We start from the raw sequence: 13634 nt of genomic DNA on the forward strand, positions 1-13634 counted from the left end.
TTTTTACGGTAAGGGTAGTGAATAAAAACTTTTATCTATTAATTTTAAAAAGTTTATTCTTATAAAAAACATAATGAATTTAGTAAGTTAAAAATAGAAGGCAAATCATAAGAAGAAGAGAATGGTAATTCTCATATTTTAATTTTTTAATTAGAAAGGAAATATTGATTGTCTTAATTCCCTAATTTATGAAAATAGAAAAAAAGGAAAAAAAAAAAAAAAAAAACCTTTGCAAATAGCAACAATATAAATCTTATCCATCCATTTTCACTTCCACCTTTAGTTTTTAGACTTGGATAGCTCAATTGGGCTTGGGCCCAAAAAGGACCATTCTTTTTTCTCCTGGTCATGCCGCTCTTTCACAATCACACCCATAGAGGGTTTGCACTTAGAGACTGACAATACCCGGTGGTGTCCGCCAGCTCCAGCTCCGCCTCCGCCTCCGCCTCAGGCAATTCACATTGCGGGTTTTGCGTCATGCTGAAGAATCAAGCTCTGTACAGGTAAAGCAATTTACATATTAGTTATTCTCTGTCTCTAAAATGCCGGGATGATTCAGTTTGTTTCTTGAGTTATATTACGTTTGGGATTTGATTCATAGCCCTTCTACTTTGAAAATAGAATGGGGATGGTTTAGGAGGCTGTGTAGGCTAGTAGCATTGAACTTATACTTTTATTCATGGTGGCATCCATCTAGTGATTAGCTGGAATTTTGGTTTGAACTTTATTGTAATGTCAATACTGTTTCCTTCTGATGGTATATTCATCTAGTTGTCTGTCATTGTACGCTAAAATCAAAAGATTTGTTAGTTCACAAGATCTATGAAAACAAGTTTGTTTATAAAAGAAAAAAAGGAACATACTGTTTTAGTCTTATATGTCTGGTAGTCCCACTTACTAGAAACTTGCACATATGCATAGGGGAAACGAAGAGAGTTTAAAAAAAAAGAGACGAAGCTGAAAGGGAAGGTCACACCACACTGATTACATGAAAAGGCTTGATAACACGGGATTTAGGAAACTTAATTGAGGGTCTAGACAACATTGGGGTAGGATTCCCCATCAATTTTTATTTCAGCTTGGATGGATCCCCTTATGAAGTCAAACATCTGACTTAAGTTCTCTCGGAAGGATGTGACTTTATCTGGGCTGTAAGACAGATACTTGTTTGGTCCACAAAGGGAGAATGTCACTTTTTCAAGGACTGCTGCATACTTCAGAAAGAACATGATCAACTGCACCTCATTTCTTCTTCCCATTAGCTCAGTTACTGTGATTTCCTTCAGGGAGGTTTTCAAGCAAGGGAATTGCCGAATTTGTGACTCCCAATTTTCTTCATCAATGTTGTACATGGTTCGACTTGGAAATTCATATCTGTAAATTGCCTGTTGGAGCAATTAATAACATTTCAATCTCTTACACTAGAATGATGAAAGCTGATTCTGTAAAACCAGACAGAAAGTTTAGTCATGCCTACCATAGGTCCAGATAATACTAGAGTTAAGCTCTCCAAAACAGGGCAACTCATTAATAGACAAGATATTCTGGGCAATTCTCTCTTGGATATGCCCATTATCAACCTTAAGCGCATCAGTTTTTGGAGTGGAATATGCAGTCTCTGCAGCAATGTTGACTCCATAGGTATAACCTTCATGTGAAAAACCAGAAAAGCTTACAAGAATAAAGCAAAAGTTAACCTTAATAGTGTGAAAACTAAGGAGATGAGATCAAAGTGATACCCGAATGCAATAGGTGCTTAAAGTTAGGGATTGACAATGGTTTAGACCATTCAACAGTGAGTTAAGAGCATGTCCATCAGCATTGTGTGCAGATATTGCATAAATGCTTATCCGAGCATCAATCAGTTCTGTTGCTTTCCTAATTGATGCTGATTTCAGGTATTTTTCTACAATTGTCAGCATCAACAAGTTTGGAGTTGATATATCCAAACGGAGCATGTCTTTTGATGCACAATGAACTATTGAAAGTCTTTTGATCATTATGTCAACTTTGCTCACAAAATACCCATCAGGAATAAGACAGTATTCCAGGATCAGATCTTCTAGGACAGGACACCTGGATGTTATGTGCTCTATTGAGCCATCAAGAACTTCAAGGCGTTTCAGGTGTAGCCTCAGAAGAGAACTAAAAGTATTAAAGCTGGATGCTCTAAACTTGCAAAATGTTAAGACAAAGGTTTCCAACATTTTGGGTTTAAAAAAGCCATGAGGCAACTCATATGGTTGATGAGGATCGGCCCATCTTACTGCCAATCCTTTCTTATCTAAGAACTTCAAATATTCTCTATCACTGAAGTTCAGTTCTAGCTCCTTGATGTTGCTTCTCAGGGCATAGCAGACCCAGGTGTCAATCCTTTTGGTATATCCATCCTGGGGATCATAAAGGAAAGATAGCCTCAAGTTGTTGATGGTGTACCCTGAGTGTAAGAGGAGCATTCGGTCCACAAAATCTGCAAATTTCCTTCGTCCTGCACATGTTGCATTGTCCAGGCATAGACAAGAGCTAACTTGACTAGGAAATTTTCCACATAGGGGACAGCTTATATCTTTCTTTATAATATTTGTGATCATCTCAACTTCATCAAGCTTCAGGTTTGATATTTTTGTCCATAGATATTTCCACCTTTTCGATAGGAGGCTTACCTTGATCCACTCTTTTAAAGGCAAAAAAGAGAGAATGCAGAGTAAAATTGCTTCAGGGAGGTTGCTTATATAATCAATTCCCCCAGAGGGATTGTCTATGACCCTTTGCTTGCCATTACCGTTGCCCTTGTTGTTACTGCCACTACAACTGATACCACTCTCAATTTCCATTGGTTGGAGATGGAAATTGATGATAGTTTAAGGAGGAGCTGACAAGAGGGGGCAAATATATTAAACATATTGGAATTGGGAGAAACAAGAAATAAGTGCATTGGAAGATTAATCTGATGTGGGCTTTAGCATTTTTTGAACAGATAGAAGAAGAGTGAAAAAAACCCTTAGCCAACAAGCATATGCAAGGATATTTTGGATAAACAAGTTGTTGTAGGCACATAGCCAAAGTGTCCACATCGGTTAATGGAAAAGTACCTAGCAAGTTGCTATTATGGATTTTCAGACTCTGTCTGGGGGACCAATATTGGTCTAATTCATGAGATCTTTATCAGATCAAGGCAAATTGCAATCGACTGAGTGTTATGCTTTTAAAGTTTAAAGCAATTCAAAGAGATACAATGGATAGCCACTAACAGGTTAAGGGAACTTATAAAAAATACAGCGGGTTTCCAGAATCGAGCAGTAATTATGAAAGATAGTGGAATGGAAAGGCTTCAGATAATAATTTTTTTTTTAATTTTAAAAGAACATCAATCTTTTGTATGCTTAATAATTAGATATGTAAACACACCTTACCGGCATCTACATTATGATGAAGCAAAATGCATCTTTCATGAATAAAATCTGAGACTTGGTATTATTTGTAATCTTTTGTGCTAGCAATTAATTCCTAATTTCCATAAATATTTTGTATTCAAGATTTGAATGGTTGCAAAATCAAATCTATTGAGTTTCCTGAAAATCAATAATCTTTCTAGGTTGTGTTGAACAAATTGAGATGGACATGGTATTAACAAAGATTCATAAGAGATGTGAACTACCATGACTAAATGACAAGGAAAAATGTAGAGATTATTTTTTGCCTCATTCTTACCTCCGATGCTTGTTTTGGTGAGAGGAAGAGGAATTGGGATGCGAGTCTGCCAAGGAGTTTAATATCACAAGGGAAAAATTAATACTAGAAAATCTATCAAAGCAAAAGCATTGTCTATACATTGCAGAATTCACAGAGATCAACAAAAGAGAATCGAGTAGATGTTTATGATATAGATGAACCACCAGCGCTAAGTAATTGAATAGTGTTATTACTTTCTTACCTTCAGATTTCTGTCACAGGGAGAATAGATGGATTATGTTGAGAATTTGCTTTGCATTTGAGATGTGAAGCGTGAAGGAAGAAGGATGAACTTGGGGAAATTGGGCGAATAGAGTGACATATAACCGTCAAAGATTAAGATGCTCGCAAGAAAATGACGATGTTTGGCAGGCTCCTATGTGACACATGCTAGTAGTTGGTAGTGACTGGTGATTGCCAGCCTGCCACCATTATCCTTTTTGGCGTTTAAAAGTGCTGTTACTGGCAAGAATGGTCAAAGGTGCGTTATTTACAGCGTATTCAATGTAAGGACTTTAATTAAATTTCACCAAACTTATTGTCTTTGAATGATTTTTTTAAAAAATTTCATTCTAATGGGGGAAGTAATGAGAAAGTTTGATAATTTGAAAAAATTTGCCAAAGAGATTGAGGTTTGCAAGATTTCGTGGTATGTTTCAAAACCCAAAAATGCCCTATCTCTCTCCCTCTTTCTCTCGCTGTGTGTGTGTGCCCGTGTGTGAGCGCGTTTGTGCGCATGCATGCGCACTCGTTTATAAATTACATAGGTTGGGCATTGTCTTGATCACGTGAGTCAGGGGAGGATAATATGTCAACCTTGTTACATTCAAGCAATAGGTTCAATTGAATCCTATTACTTTACAATTTATTCGAAACATATAAACTTATTACAAAAGGATTTGAATTGAATTGAATTCAACTATCAATTCGAAACAAATTCAATTGAGCTCTGTGCAACCATACTTGAAACATACAAAATGCTTGCATTTATCATCCAAGAAATTCATCAATAGATTGTACTGTGAAGCGCAAAGCGAAGATGTTCTTCCCTTCTGTTAGCATATTAAGTTGGTTGTCTTTTTTTATGAAGTCTGAAACATGGTTTCAACAAAGTCCTTTATTTAAGCGTATTTGTAACTTCCTTTATGTTTTACCCCATTTCGATGCAGGGTACACTGTTTCAGGCTTCTTACATGGGCATCAACACCTTTCACTGTAAAGGACTCGCTTTTTCCTCCTTTTTGGTTAACATCAACATTCTTAAGCCTCCAGCGCAGTAGCCAAGTGGTTGAGAGTGCTGTTCTAAGCTACTTTCCTTTAATCAAGCTAGTATTCATGTCAAACTTAATTTTCCATTGAATTTTTCAGTAATTCTTAATATTCCTTAGCTTGATTCAGAAATTATATGCTAAACGAGGTAAGTCTTACAAATTTGCTCCTTATGTATTTGTATACAATCAATAGCTATTTAGGTAGGATGATAAATTGCCTGTTTCAGTAAGTTCCCTTTATAGTATTGATTTGAGTTCTATTACTCCTTTCTTTCCTTTTTTTTTTTCCTGATTTCTCATTGCAGCATCAGTTACCCCTCTTGAAAACCTGATACAGCAAGGAACCCATGATTTAAAACCATGGTCTAAAGGAGCTAGTGTTTTGTTTGTTTATCATCCAATATTACTTGTTTTCATGAAGTATTCTTAGGATGTGTTACTCATGAGAAGAAGTGAAATTATGTTACTGCATAGATACTGTGCTGGAGGAATACTGAGCTTTTGTTGTTTGTTATTAATATTTTTTTCCCTCTTTTCACTTTAAATTTCCTCCAAACAATGACTATTTTTGTGAATTTATTCACTTTTGGCACATAACTCATTTCTGATTTTGTAACCATGTAAGGTATGAAAACTTAATGTCTTGCAAAATAACTATTTTCTTGGCTGAGAATGAGCTTAATATGTCACCAATTTTGTGCAGGTTGAAAAGGTTTTTATATCAGCATTGGATTGGAGCCCAGTATGTGAAATTTTATTCAAGTCCTATGGTTGAATCATAATGTTTTTCACCTCTGTGCTTTGTGTTGCATGCTTATTATAAATGCATGGTTGATGCTCTTTTCCCAACCTGATTTATATTCATTTTATTTTAGTTCAAGTCCCTGTACAGCCATTTAAATAAAACAAAACTAATATTTCTTATGGGTTTATCCATTATTTTTGTTGTCTATGTCTCAGTATTCCTTGTTTTAGGCAGAGACATTTCTGGTGGAATGATAAATCTCGTATAAAATTGTTATTCTTATCATTATTTGGTTTGACTACTGTTTTTCATGTCATCCTTCCTGGTCTGCATATCTCGATTCTTGTCGATAGTCATCTGTATTGATGAAAGTCCAAGATTAATAAAGTAGTATTCATCATGCTGCCTTGCTACCTGTGGTTTCACTTCTATTTGCATCCTGTTCATTTCGGAATGTATATCTAAGACGCATGTCTTCAGATTAAAGTAGCTTTAATGCTTTGGTTAAACATACATAAATTGCCAGCAAAGTACGTAGTTCATGTTTCACTTGTCATCACTAAACCATGCCAAAACTATTTAATACATATACATGATTTCTCATATCACACATTTATTTGAGATCTCAGTGTGCATGTGTATGTTTCTCGCAATTCATTGCATTTAATTTTCAGTCTTACCCTTATGTATAGGCATCTTTTGCTTGGAATTTTGACATGTTCATTAATATGTCTGCAATTAGCATTTGTATATGCATCTTTTCCTTGTTTGTCATTCTAGTTATGATTATGCTGCATGCAAGTAAGAATATAACTTTGAAGTTTCGTATAGAATAACTGCATCCCTTAACCTTTTAATCATTAATGATGATGTGGAAAGTTTGTAATTTTCTTCTTGTTTTCTTCATTCTTCCTTTTCTGTCTTAATTTTTCCTTTTCCACCTTTTAAATTTTCCATTTCGTGTCTTCCTAATGTCCTTTGCTAATCTTTCATTGCTCTAACTTTTGGCTACCTGCACGAAAATCTGGCTATATTTCACCAAAACCATTATCAGGCCTTCTAACACCAATGCAAGCTCCTGAACAGTCCGTCACTGCAATCTCATCAGTCACCACCGCGGATGGCATGCCTCAACTTTTTGCCAAATGAATATAATTAAAGAAGAGAAAGGAAGTTGAAATTTAGTTTGCATAATATCGTGTGGATGAATTATTAAAATTAGAAAAATACGATCTCTCTTAAAGGAAAATAAAAGAAAAATGAGGTCATTTAAGTATTGTAATATAAATCACTCATTTTCTCTCTGTTTTTAACTAATTGGGAGAAAATTTTTGTGTCAAATGCACGGACAAAAATATCAAGTAAGCTACACGTGAGTTTTTAACAAATTTAGAAATTAAATTGTAAATTTCATCAAAGTATTGAGACTAAATTGTAATTTTATCAAAATTACACTTATAATTATTTTCACACGAATTAAAAAATCGTAGTTGATATAATTAAAACAATAGATTCTATATTTTTTTTCCTTAATACATCACTCATTTATTACTAAATTGTTCTTATAATTAATAGATTTTTTTTACATAAATGCATCATTTTAAAAGAAAAAGTGGCTACAATTTGAAATGAATGAAAAAAGAAAAAGAAGTTAATTTTCATGGATGAAAATTATCTATTAGTTTTAAAAGATTATGTATCCTTATAAAAAAATACTTAATTAATATAATAAGTTAAAAAATAGAAGGTAAATTATAAGGAGAGAGAGAATGGAAATTCTCATATTTTAATTTTTTAAGTAGAAAGGGAATATTTATTGTCTTAATTCTCTAATTCACGGAAATAGAAAAAGAAAAAATCTTTGCAAATAACAACAATATAAATCTTATACATCCATTTTCACTCATCTTACACAGTTTGAGAGGAGGCAGGGTTAAGTGAAAGTTTTAAAGGGTCAGATTTTTATAATTTTTAAATTGTAAAATTATTTTATTGTTTAAGAAAAAAAAATTTTTAGAAATATTTAAAAATTTTTAAGAGAAAATTTTGTCTATCTATTAATTTAACGGGTTGAAATTATAAATTTTTTTAAAAATTTTTTAAGAATTTTATTTTAAAAAATCTTTAAATATTCTTATTCTTAAACACAAGTTCAAAATTTTTAAATCATGAAAATTCTCCCATTGCCTTAAAAAACCTCTCCCAAACGGAGTGTTAGTTTTTAGACTTGAATATCTCCTGGTCATGCCGCTACTTTCACAATCACACCCGTTGAGGGTTTGGACTTAGAGACTGACAATACTCGGTGGTGTCCGCCAGCTGCAGCTCCAGCTCCAGCTCCGCCTCCGGCAATTCACATTGCGGGCTTTGCGTCATGCCAAGGAATCAAGCTTTATACAGGTAAAGCAATTTACATATTAGTTATTCTCTGTCTCTAAAATACTGGGATGATTCAGTTTGTTTCTTGAGTTATATTATGTTTTGGATTTGATTCATAGCCTTTCTGTTTAGAAAATAGAATGGGGATGGTTTAGGAGGCTGTATAGGCTAGTAGTATTGAGCTTATACTTCTATTCATGGTGACATCTATCTAAAGGTTAGCTGGAATTTTGGTTTGAACTTTATTGTAATGTCAATACTGTTTCCTCGTGATAGTATACTCATCTAATTGTCTGTCATTGTAGGCCGAAATCAAAAGATTTGTTAGTCTACAAAATCTATGAAAACAAGTTTGTTTATAGAAAAAAGAGAGAGAGAGAGAGAGAGAGAAACATACTGTTTTGTAGTCTTATATGTCTGGTAGTCCGCACTTACTACAAACTTGCACATATGCATAGGGGAACGAAGAGAGTTTTAAAAAAAGACACGAAGCTGAAAGGGAAGGTCACACCACACTAATTACATGAAAAGGCTCGATAACACGGGATTTAGGAAACTGAAATAGAGGGTCTAGAGATCATTGGGGTAGAATTCCAAATCAATTTTTATTTCTGCTCGGGTGGATGCCCTTATGAAGTCAAACATCTGATTTAAGTTCTCTTTGAAGGATCTGAGTTCATTTGGGCTGTAAGGCAGATACTTGTTTGGTCCACAAATGGAGAATGTGACCGTTTCAAGGACTTCTGCATACTTCAGAAAGAATATGATCAACTGCACCTCATTTCTTCTTCCCATTAGCTCAGTTACTGTGATTTCCTTCAGAGAGGTTTTCAAGCAAGGGAATTGCCGAATTTGTGACTCCCAATTTTCCTCGTCAATGTTGTATATGGTTCGATTTGGAAGGTCAGATCTGAAAATTGCCTGTTGGAGCAATTAATAACACTTCAATCTCTTACACTAGAATGATGAAAGGTGATTCTGTAAAACCAGACAGAGAGTTTAGTCATGCCTACCGTAGGTCCATATAATACTAGAGTTAAGCTCTCCAAAATGGGGCAACTCATTAATAGGCAAGATATTCTGGGCAATTCTCTCTTTGATCTGCCCATTATCAACCTTAAGCGCGTCAATTTTTGGAGCGGAATATGCAGTCTCTGCAGCAATGTTGACTCCGTAGGTATAACCTTCATGTGAAAAACCAGAAAAGCTTACAAGAATAAAGCAAAAGTTAACTTTAGTAATGTGAAGACTAAGAAAATGAGATCAAAGTGATACCCGTATGCAATGGGTGCTTAAAGTTAGGGATTGACAATGGTTTAGACCATTCAACAGTGAGTTAAGAGCATGTCCATCAGCTTTGTGTGCAGATATTGCACTAATGCTTATCTGAGCATCAATCAGTTTTGTTGCTTTCCTAATTGATGCTGATCTCAGGTATTTTCCTACAATTGTCAGCATCAACAAGTTTGGAGTTGATATATCGACACGGAGCATTTCTTTTGATGCACAGTGAATCATCGAAAGTCTTTTGATCATTATGTCGACTTCACTCACAAAAGACCCATCAGGAATAAGACAGTATTCCAGGATCAGATCTTCTAGGACAGGACACCTGGATGTTATTTGTTCTATTGAGCCATCAAGAACTTCAAGTTGTTTCAAGTGTAACCTCAGAAGAGAACTTAAAGCATTAAAGCTGGATGCTCTAAACTTGCAAAATGTTAAGACAAAGGTTTCCAATATTTTGGGTTTAAAAAAGCCATGAGGCAACTCATATGGTTGATGGGGGTTGGCCCATCTGACTGCCAATCTTTTCTTACCTAAGAACTTGAAATATTCTCTATCACTGAAGTTCAGTTCTAGCTCCTTGATGTTGCTTCTCAGGGCATATCGGACCCAGGTGTCAATCCTTTTGGTATATCCATCCTGGTGATCATAAAGGAAAGATAGCCTCAAGTTGTTGATGGTGTCCCCTGAGTGTAAGAGGAGCATTCGGTCCACAAAATCTGCAAATTTCCTTTGTGCTGCACATATTGAATTGTCCAGGCAGGGACAAGAGCTACCTGGACTAGGAAATTTTCCACATAGGGGACAGCTTATATCTTTCTTTGTAATATTTGTGATCATCTCAACTTCATCAAGATTCAGGTTTGAAATTTGTGTCCATAGATATTTCCATCTTTTTGATAGGAGGCTTACTTTGATCCACTCTTTTAAAGGCAAAAGAGAGAGAATGCAGAGTAAAATTGCTTCAGGGAGGTTGCTTATATAATCAATTCCCTCAGAGGGATTGACTATGGCCCTTTGCTTGCTGTTGTCTGTGCTCTTGTTGTTACTGCCACTACAACTGATACCACTCGCAATTTCCATTGGCTGGAGATGGAAATTGATGATAGTTTAAGGAGGAGCTGACAAGAGGGGGAAATATATTAAACATATTGGAATTGGGAGAAACAAGAAATAAGTGCATTGGAAGATTAATTTGATGTGGGCTTTAGCATTTTTTGAACAGATAGAAGAAGAGAGTAAAAAAAAAAAAACCCTTAGCCAAAAAGCATATGCAAGGATATTTTGGATGAACAGGTTATGGCTAAATGGCAAAAGTGTCCACATCAGTTAATTGAAAAGTACCTAGCAAGGAGCTAGCAAGTTGCTGTTATGGATTTTCAGATTCTGTCTAGTGGACCCAATATTGGTCCAATTCATGAGGCCTTTATCAGATCATGGCAAATTGCAATGCACTGAGTGTTATGCTTTTAAAGTTTGAAGCAATTCAAATAGATACAATGGATAGCCACTAACAGGTCAAGGGAACTTATAAATAATGCAGTGGGTCTCCAGAATCGAGCAGTTTATGAAAGATAGTGAAAAGGAAAGCCTTCTGATTATTTATTTTTTCTTTTAAAAAAACATAGATCTTTTGTATGCTTAATAACTAGATATGTTAAACACTGCCTTACCACCATCTACATTATGATGAAGCAAAATGCATCTTTCATGAATAAAGTCTGAAACTTGGTATTACTTGTAATCTTTTATGCTAGCAATTAATTCTTAATTTCCATAAATATTTTGTATTCAAGATTTGAATGGTTGCAAAATCAAATCTATTGAGTTTCCTGAAAATCAATAATCTTTCTATGTCGTGTTAAACAAATTGAGATGGACATGGTATTAACAAAGATTCATAAGAGATGTGAACTACCATGACTAAATGACAAGGAAAAGGGTAGAGATTATTTTTTGCCTCATTCTTACCTTTGATGTTTGTTGTGGTGAGACGAAGAGGATTTGGGATGCGAGTCTGCCATGGAATTTAATAGCAGAAAGGAAAAATTAATACCAGAAAATCTATCAAATCAAAATTATTGTCTATATATTGCACAATTCACAGTGATCAATAAAAGAGAATCGAGTAGATGTTTATGATATACATGAACCACCAGCGCTAAATAATTAAATAGTGTTATTACTTTCTTACCTTCAGATTTCTGTCACAGGGATAATAGATGGATTATGTTGAGAATTTGCTTTGCAATTGAGATGTGAAGCGTGATAGAAGAAGGATGAACTTGGGGAAATTGGGGAAATAGAGTGACATATAACTGTCAAAGTTTAAGATGCTCACAAGAAAATGACAATGTTTGGCAGGCTCCTATGTGACGCATGCTAGTAGTCGGTAGTGACTGGCGATTGCCAGCCTGCCACCATTATCTTTTGTGGCATTTAAAAGTGCTATTACTGGCAAGAACGGTCAAAGGTGCATTATTGACAGCTTATCCGGAAACCTCAAATGTAAGGACTTTAATTAAATTTCACCAAGTTTAGTGTCTTTGAATGATATTATTTTGCTTGTAAAATTTCATTCTAATGGGAGAAGAAGTGAGAAAGTTTGATAATTTCAAAAAAACTTGGCGAAAGAGGTTGAGATTTGCAAGTTTTCGTGGTATGTTTCAAAACCCAAAAATGCTCTCTGTGTGTGTGTGTGTGTGCCTTCCCTGGTGCGCACACGTTTGTGCACATGCATGTGCACGCGTGTATAAATTACGTAGGTTGGGCATTGTCTTGATCACGTCAGGGAGGGGAGGATAATATGACAACCTTGTTACATTCAAGCAATAGGTTGGAACCCTGTTACTTTACAGTTTATTTGAAACATATAAAATTATTACACAATGAATTGAATTGAATTGAATTCAACTATCAATTCAAAACAAATTCAATTGAGCTCAGTGCAACTATCATTTGAAACATATAAACTGTTATGCATTTATCATCCAAGAAGTTCATCAATAGATTGTATTGTGAAGCACAAAGCGAAGATGTTCTTCCCTTCTGTTAGCATATTGAGTTGGTTGCCTTCTTTTATGAAGTCTGAAACATGGTTTCAACAAGGTCCTTTATGTAAGCATATTTCTAACTTCCTTTATGTTTTACCCCATTTCAATGCAGGGTACACTGTTTCAGGCTTATTTCATGGGCATCCACACCTTTCACTGTAAAAGACTCACTGTTTTCTCCTTTTTGGTTAACATCAACATTCTTAAGTCTCCAATGCAGTAGCCAAGTGGCTGAGAGTGCTGTTCTAAGCTACTTTCTTTTAATCAAGCTAGCATGCATGTCAAACTTAATTTTCCATTGAATTTTTCAGTAATTCTTAATATTCCTCAGCTTGATTCAGAAATTATATGCTAAATGAGGTAAGTCTTAGAATTTTGCTCCTTATGTATTTGTATATAATCAATAGCTATTTAGGTGTGATGATGAATTGCCTGTTTCAGTAAGTTCCCTTTATAGTATTGATTTGGGTTTTATTGCTCCTTTCTTTCCTTTTTTATTTCCTGATTACTCATTGCAGCATCAGTTAGCCCTCTTGAAAACCAGATACAGCAAGGAACCCCATGATTTAAAACCATGGTCTAAAGGAGCTAGTGTTTCGTTTGTTTATCATCCAATATTACTAGTTTTCATGAAGTATTCTTAGGATGTGTTACTCATGAGAAGAAGTGAAATTATGTTACTGCATAGATACTGGGCTGGAGAAGTACTGAGCTTTAGTTGTTTGTTATTGTTATTTTTTTTCCACTTTTCACTTTAAATTTTGTACAACTAATGACTATTTTTGTAAATTTATTCACTTTTGGCGCATAACTCATTTCTGATTTTGTAACCATGTAAGATATGAAACCTTAATGTCTTGCAAAATAACTATTTTCTTGGCTGAGAATGAGCTTAATATGTCACCAATTTTGTGCAGGTTGAAAAAGTTTTTATTAATCAGCATTGGATTGGAGCCCAGTACGTGAAATTTTATTCAAGTACTATGGTTGAATCATAATGTTTTTCACCTCTGAGCTTTGTGTTGCATGCTTATTATAAATACATGGTTGATGCCCTTTTCCCAACCTGATTTATATTCATTTTATTTTAGTTCAAGTCCCTGTACAGCCATTTAACTAAAATAAAACTAATATTTCTTATGGGTTTATCCATTAATTTGTTGCGTA

The 13634-nt window shown here is 34.8% G+C and overlaps 2 protein-coding genes across 2 annotated transcripts; both read right to left on the minus strand.

The window, feature by feature from the left end:
• Positions 1–1034: 1034 nt before the first annotated feature.
• LOC110602355 (F-box/FBD/LRR-repeat protein At5g56420) lies at positions 1035–2834 on the minus strand. Its single transcript, XM_043951127.1, has 3 exons — positions 1787–2834; positions 1581–1648; positions 1035–1385 (listed from the first exon to the last, which is right to left on the minus strand). Exons 1-3 carry the CDS (start codon positions 2832–2834, stop codon positions 1035–1037), a joined length of 1467 nt encoding a protein of 488 aa, XP_043807062.1.
• A 6556-nt stretch (positions 2835–9390) lies between these two features.
• LOC110602353 (F-box/FBD/LRR-repeat protein At5g56420) lies at positions 9391–10497 on the minus strand. The gene has a single exon (XM_021739854.2). It carries the CDS (start codon positions 10495–10497, stop codon positions 9391–9393), a length of 1107 nt encoding a protein of 368 aa, XP_021595546.1.
• Between the last annotated feature and the right edge of the window lie 3137 nt (positions 10498–13634).

Source organism: Manihot esculenta, chromosome 15, assembly GCF_001659605.2.
Source record: "Manihot esculenta cultivar AM560-2 chromosome 15, M.esculenta_v8, whole genome shotgun sequence".
Classification (NCBI taxonomy): Eukaryota; Viridiplantae; Streptophyta; class Magnoliopsida; order Malpighiales; family Euphorbiaceae; genus Manihot; species Manihot esculenta.